This window comes from Rhineura floridana, chromosome 7 (assembly GCF_030035675.1).
Source record: "Rhineura floridana isolate rRhiFlo1 chromosome 7, rRhiFlo1.hap2, whole genome shotgun sequence".
Classification (NCBI taxonomy): domain Eukaryota; kingdom Metazoa; phylum Chordata; class Lepidosauria; order Squamata; family Rhineuridae; genus Rhineura; species Rhineura floridana.
In genome coordinates this window covers 6,789,141-6,796,583 of record NC_084486.1, presented here as the reverse complement: position 1 = coordinate 6,796,583, position 7,443 = coordinate 6,789,141, and the positions used below count along the sequence as shown (strand labels likewise).

The following is a 7,443-nucleotide window of genomic DNA, read 5'->3' as shown; positions in this document are numbered from 1 at the left end:
ATCCAGTGGTGTATCTTAGTCACAAGCTGACGTCGAGGGAGAAGAATTATTCGTCGATCCAAAAGGAGTGCCTAGCGGTCGTGTGGGGACTGAGCAAGTTGCGCCCATACATGTGGGGACGAAGATTTACAGTGATGACGGATCATCGGGCCTTGTTATGGTTACAGACTATGAAAAATCATAACACTATGCTGCAGAGGTGGTCCTGGGCTCTACAAGACTACCAAGTGGACTTCAAGTTCATAAAAGGCAAGGACAATGTATTGGCCGATGGACTTTCAAGGCAGGTGGCCAGGACTGCAGTGACGTGACCCAGACGTAGGAACAAAAAAGACATTTTCCCCATAGAGACTTGTTTTTATTGTTAACGTGACGTATGAATCCTAGAGCAGGAATAATACTCTGCCGTTACTTTTAAGGGGGGGGGAATGTGATGTTCCTGTATTAATGTAAATATGGTAAGTGCTGTTTACATAGAAGACATATGGTAAGTGGAGTGAAAGAGGAGGGGGGAGTACATGAGCAGTAGAATGCTGGATGATCGGCTGAGCGTTTGAATGGCTGGGAGTATAAATGGAAGAATGACAGTTGAATCTGGGTGGACGTTGTTAGGAGGTGGATGTTAGTAGAGGTGGACGTTGTTAGGAGGTGGATGTTAGTAGGTGGGTGTTAGTTGGTGGATGTGAGAGGAAGAAGGTGTTTGGTGGTGGATGTCAGGAGAGTGTGGAGAAAGAGGGAGTGAGAGTTCGGATTAATAATAAGTCAAGTACCACAGGAATAGATGAAACCATACGCTTATGTAACATTATAAAAGTAATCTTGTTATTTCTGATATTTAATAAATACTATTTTGGTTTACCGAAGGCCTGATCCTTGGCTGGGGAATATACAGACCGGAAGGGAGGACAAGGTAATTACCAAGGCTGAAGGGAAACAGTAACGAATGGTGGCAGCGGCGAAGGGAGGAATAATAACATTTCAAGTATCCAGAGCAACCCAGAGTTATATGTGTAATCTATATAGATACAAAAGGGGTTGGGGACAGCTTACGCACGCAGTCACAAAAGTAACCAGATAGAGAGAGACTCAGGCAAAGTCTCTGGGAATATTGGTTACAGGACGTGACTGGTGGTGCTGCCTAGCAGGGGGATCTAGTGAGATCTGTGCTAGAGCGGAGAGAGAAACCATATAAAGGACAGTCTGGACTGGTGGAGTCCCTGGTGGTGCCTAGTGAAAAGCAGTAGCCACGAGCAGGTAGGAACCTGACAGGGAGAGCCAGGGAAGGGCATCACAGCACCATACTGCACATCTTCTGCAACAGCTGCACTGGCAGCCAATTTGCTTCCAGGCACAATTCAGAGTGTTGGTGATTACCTTTTAAAGCCCTAAATGACTCAGGCCCAGGATACCGGAGAGATGGTTGCCTCCCATTCCATCTTGCCTGCACCCTAATACCTTTTCCCCCTGGCCTGTGACACATGAGATCATGTATTTTAGGACCTATTAATTAGATTTATTAGTCGCTTGACACCTGAAGGTCCCCAAGTGACTTATACAATGTTAAAACAAAAACAAATAACACACTATAAAGCATAACAATAAACAACAAAACAATAGCAATAGCTTGTAAGGGCAGGTTAAACCCCACTTCAAAAACAAAATAAATAATCCCTCCCTTTACAATCCATCATCTATGTCAGTGGCAAGATGCTTTCTTCTTGACATCACCTTCAAACGTATCTCAGACGAGGGGAGGTAAAAAAAAGCAGATGGGTCAATGCAAGGCGCTAGAAAATCACTGGCATCCTGCGATTGTAATATTTTTCCATTCTGATCTAGATATTCCTTGTTGGAAATAAAATGCAGAAATAGGATAGCACCCAATTTTGAGAAAACTAATACACACCATTCAAAGAATGAGTTTTAATAAAAGAACTTTTAAGTATCTACAAATCAGTTAAAAAAAGGGACAAAAGCATGGCATGAAATTCCAAGTCAGAGCTCTAGACAATCAGAAGACCAGAAGAAAACGCACACAACAAAACCGCATTAACTCCACATAAAATGAAACAGAGCAAAGGAAGTTAATGGTTTTAAAGAACAGTAGGCCAAGTTTTGCTACCTGTCCTGTAAAACTTGCACAATTAAATAAGGAAAAAATGTTTTAAGCTGTCCTAGTTGTTTTCAACATACCAGTACATTTTTTAAAACAACTTTAGTAGGGATTGGTTTTATTTCTAGAGGAGAAAACTCAGTCCAAACAACTTAAATCCAGTCATGGTAAAGTTTTTAAAAGAAAAAAAAATTCAGGCAACTCTTTCACAGTTGCCGCTTCAGTCTGTAGTTGACCTGCGATACCAAAATCGAGCTCTGTAGTCATCACTGCAAGTCATAAAGCCAGGATTGGTAGGAGAGTGGACGATACAGCGAACTATGCTATTATGCCCCAAGGAAAGAAGATTTCGTCGTTCAGCTGTTCGTGAGTCCCAGCAGCAGAGACTAATGGTCCTTTCATCTGGAAGAAGCACATAGTCTTCCGTGTGGTTGAAAACGGCCTGTGTCCTGTGAACTTGGCGTCCGCTCAAACCAGCTCCTGCAGGTGTAGCAACATAAATATCAAGTATCAAAATATGTATTGAAAGAAAGTTCTTCCCACTATTGCCAGCTGAACTCACATTGGCAAACATGAGGAATACACAATACAATCATTAATGCTTTCTCCAATAATCAACATAATCTTTATTAGTAAATTCAGCAAGGTGCTTCATAAAAATAAAACCCTTGCTCACCTATAGAAAAGGCTGCACAGAGTGACTCAGATCCTTGGGTGTTCCACAGCTCTTGGTCCATCATAGAAAGTGTAGGACTTCCACAGATTAACTGGGCTCACTCATATTGAGGAAATACCCCTTAAGATATGCAAGGATCAGGCTATTTAGCACCTCAATACTTTGAATTGTAGCTACAAGCTAAGATGCAGCTAGTACAATTGCTCAATACCAAATGCCATATTCTTCTCTATACACCTTGTGGCACCTCTCTATACAATTCCTAAAAGAAGGCAGCTTGCAATATTTTGCACAACTGAAGCTTCTGAATGCTCTCAAAGAGCTATCTATGTAGAGCGCATTGCAGTAATCAAACCTGGAGGTTGAAGAAACACGAATGATGGTTCTTAAGGAAACAACTGACACGAGTAGATGATGCCAAGTGGTAGCATACTCTCTGGGCCCCAACTCCCACCTGATCATCTATTTCCAGAGGGACAGCCATGTTAGTCTGTTGCAGCCAAAACAAAGTCTTGCAGCATCTTAACGATTAATAACTTAATATGACATATTATTATTATGGGTATGAAAGCTTATGCCATAATAAATGTAAGGTGATACAAGATTCTTTATTGTTTCGTTATGACTTCTGAACTATACATGGAAGGATGGAGCTCATCCATCAGTAGGCATTTCCCCTTTCTTCAAAACTAAAGGAATATCAACCGCTACCACTTACATTGTCTGGACTCAATTTTCAGACTATACACTCTCATCCAGTTAACCAAAAAGTACAAGACACTGGTTCAGTACCAATATTAATGCTCCTCAATCCAATGAGCAAGGAAAAAATAGAAGGGTGCCATCCACATCCTGATCACACATCACTCCAAGAATTATGCATGGACTTTTGATGGCCTCATATAAATGTTAAAACAATGGCAGAGATAGAATGGAGCTTTGGCACTTCACATCAGTTTCTACAGTGTTATTACACACTTCCTTATCCCCCCTTTCAGAACATATATCCACAAATGAATGGAACCAGGCATGACTGTAACATTTACCAAGTCTCACAGTCAACAAGATTTGATTCTATGTAATATCAATGGCAGGTGAGAAATCTAATAGGAACGACACAACCTTTATTTCACTTGTCTGTGTGAAGAAATGAATGGCCAGCAGGACTGGGAGGGGAGCACTGGTCTTACGCCCAGGCTGAAAACCAGACAGTACAAAGGTTTAAAAAATTGTTTTATATTCATCCCAGAAAGCAGACAATAATGGTGCAAGTGTCAATTCAATCATCGCCCACATCCCCTGAAGGAAAAAATATAGCAGTAACTATAAGAACATAAGAGCTTGCTGGATCAGGCCAATGGCCCATTTTTGGCTCAGTTTTCTCCCCAAAGAGGGTCTATGACACTCCTGAGAAACTGAAGTTGAAGAGGCAGGACTGCAGCTTGAGATTGATAGACAAATGGTCAAGGGATACCTAACCACTTTGAATGAGTTCAAATCCAGCGCCTAATGAACTGCATCCTAGAATATTGAAGGAACTGGCTGAAGAACTCTCTGAACCACTGTCTATTATCTTTGCGAAATCGTGAATCATGGGTGAAGTGCTGGATGACTAGAGGAGGGCTAATATTGTCCCCAGCTTCAAAAAGGGGAAAAAGGAGGAACCTGGGAACTACAGACCAGTTAACCTGACATCGATCCCTGGGAAAATTCTGGAGCAGATTATAAAGCAGCCAGTCTGTAAGCACCTTGAAAACAATGCAGTGATTACTAGAAGCCAACATGGATTTATCTAGAGCAAATCCTGCCAGAATAATCATATCTCATTTTTTGATTGGGTAACCTCCCTGGTAGACTGTGGGAATGCTGTGGACATAATATATCTCAACTTCAGCAAAGCTTTTGCCAAAGTGCGCCATGATATTCTGATTAGCAAGCTAGCTAAATGTAGGCTAGATGGAACAACTCTCAGGTGGACCCACAGTTGGCTACAGAATCATACTCAAAGAGTGCTTATCAATGGTTCCTTCTCAAACTTGGGGTAGGTAACAAGTGGGGTACCGCAGGGTCAGTCCTGGACCCAGTGCTCTTCAACATTCTTATTAATGACTTGGATGAGGAGATGCAGGGAATGCTTATCAAATTTCCAGATGATACAAAATTGGAAGGAATAGGGTTACCTTGGAAGACAGAAACAAAATTCAAAGGGATCTTGATAGGCTAAAGCAGCCTTTTTCAACCAGTGTGCCTCCAGATGTTGTTGGACCACAACTCCCATCAGCCTCAGCCAGCATTGCCAATGGTCAGGAAAGATGGGAGTTGTGGTCCAACAACATCTGGAGGCACACTGGTTGGGAAAGGCTGGGCTAGAGCATTGGGCTGAAAACAGTATGAAATTTAACAGGGATAAGTGCAAAGTTCTACATTTAGGAAAAATAAACCAAATGCACAGTTAATAAGATGTGGGATACTTGGCTCAGCAATACAACATGCAAGAAGGACCTTGGGATTGTTGTTGATCACAAGTTGAAAATAAGCCAACAGTGCGATGTGGCTGCAAAAAAAGCAAATGCTATTTTAGGCTGCATTAACAGAAATATAGTTTCCAAATCGTGTGAAGTATTGGTTCCCCTCTATTTGGCACTGGTTAGGCCTCATCTTGAATACTGCATCCAATTCTGGACACCACCCTTTAAGAAGGATGCAGCCAAACTGGAACAGGTTCAGAGGAGGGCAACGAGGATGATCAGGGGACTAGAAACAAAGCCCTATGAGGAGAGACTGAAAGAACTGGGCGTGTTTAGCCTGAAGAAGAGAAGACTGAGGAGAGATAAGATGCCACTGTTCAAGTATTTTTGAAAGGTTGTCACACAGAGGAGGGCCAGGATCTCTTCTCAGTCATCCCAGAGTGCAGGACATAGAATAATGGGCTCAAGATGCAGGAAGTCAGATTTCAACTGAACACCAGGAAAAACTTCCTAACTGTTAGATGTTACAACAATGGAACCAATTACCTAGGGAAGTGGTGGGCTGGAGACCTTTAAGAGGCAGCCAGACAGCCATCTGTTGGGAATGCTTTAATTTGGATTCCTGCATTGAAGAGGGAGTTGGACTCGATGGCCTTATAGGCCCCTTCCAACTCTACTATTCTATGATTCTAGTCCAACATCCTTTTCTCACACTGGCCAACCAGATGCCTATGAGAAGCACAAAAGTCGGACCTAAGTACAACAGTGCTCTATCCATCTGTGATTCCCAGCAACTGGCACTCAGAGGCATACAGCCTCCAACAGTGGAAGTAGAACATAGGCTTATACTTCATGAATTTGCCCCATCCTCTTTTAAAGCCATCCAAGTTGGTGGCCATTGCTACTAGTGAGAGCAAATTCCTGTAACTTTTAGGATTGGCACATCAAAAAATATTTTTTATGACCACCCCCTTCTAAGAACTTGCAATTTTCCAAAATTGCAACGAAGGTTTTACAATAAAGTTACCATTTTAAAAAAAAATACCAAGATGCTGCTCATGTGCCTTTAATAGCAACTTCATATGTAGACCCATCTGCAGATGATTATGTTTAAAATTCATACTATGAAGAGCTTCACCTTCTGCTTTCTATAGATCAACCTGTTTTTTAAAAGGCACAAGAATGAGTTATTTTCCTGGTAAATTGGCTGTCCTATTTAACAATTTCCAGCAACAGCAGCTTTTCCCATGTGACTTTCAACAACTGTGATGGGCAAGGACCTAGATTATATGAAGTCTCTGGGTGGGATAATTCATGACACTACCTCTCTTACCAACTTTAAATAGCTCTATGAGAAATTGCACTGCAGATGTGACGGCACCAGAGGAAAGTGCTCTTTCTACCATTATCGCAAAAACTTTTACTCATTATGTTCTGCAAGATTACAGTTGTACGTCTTTTGCCGCCTGTGTTAATATGGCAATTTCGGTGCCTTATACCAGAGAGGTCCTATAGAGAGGCAGAGAACAAGGATACCAAGCAGCTACTGTGTCAATAGCAAACCTTTCATTCCAGAGACCAGTAACTGGCAACCACAGAGAAATCCTCCTACACTATAAGCTAAATGGACCTCATCAGTATCTGAGAGGCTCATCCAAAATGCTTTGCCAGCCATGTAAGCATTTAATCTGTGTCTTTACTAAGTAATGATTTATCCACAACCGAAGCCAATACTTTTGGGAAGTTTGGACTAGAAAAATCCCTACTGTACTGACCTTATTATGATCATTAAGAGAAATTTCGAGCTAGAGGGGAAAATAGGACTGTTAGATGAGGAGGGATTAGGAACAAGTTATTGGTTAGATTAAGTTACAGTTCTAAGTTATTACTTTATAAGGAATGCATTCTCCCCCATATTAAATACTTGGTATTACATTTAACAACACTTAAAAAAAGTATTCTACCATCTTAAAAAAAAAAAAAGCAAAAGCAACAAACGGGAAAGCAGCAGTCAAAAACTCTATTGGTCAAATCTCAGTTATAGTGGAAGAAGCTGCAGAATGCTTGGAAAAGTCTGAGAATAAGATTACAGTAGCAATTCTCAAAAATTCGCGTAAAATTGAAAAATTAAAAAGGAAGCTAGACACTAGCGGCAAGTATAAACATATGTGAAGACAGGAGTTTTT

The 7,443-nt window shown here is 41.3% G+C and overlaps 1 protein-coding gene across 6 annotated transcripts in view; it reads right to left on the bottom strand.

Annotated features, from left to right (window-relative positions):
• Positions 1-1,908: 1,908 nt before the first annotated feature.
• LOC133388693 (cleavage stimulation factor subunit 1-like) overlaps positions 1,909-7,443 on the bottom strand; it is a 30,163-nt gene continuing 24,628 nt past the window's right edge. For 4 of the 6 annotated variants that reach the window (XM_061634785.1, XM_061634786.1, XM_061634789.1 and 1 more), the window contains one exon: positions 1,909-2,593. In XM_061634785.1, coding sequence (XP_061490769.1) covers positions 2,334-2,593 — 260 coding nt within the window. In that variant the 3' untranslated portion in view covers positions 1,909-2,333. The other 2 variants (XM_061634788.1, XM_061634787.1) reach the window with 2 other exon arrangements.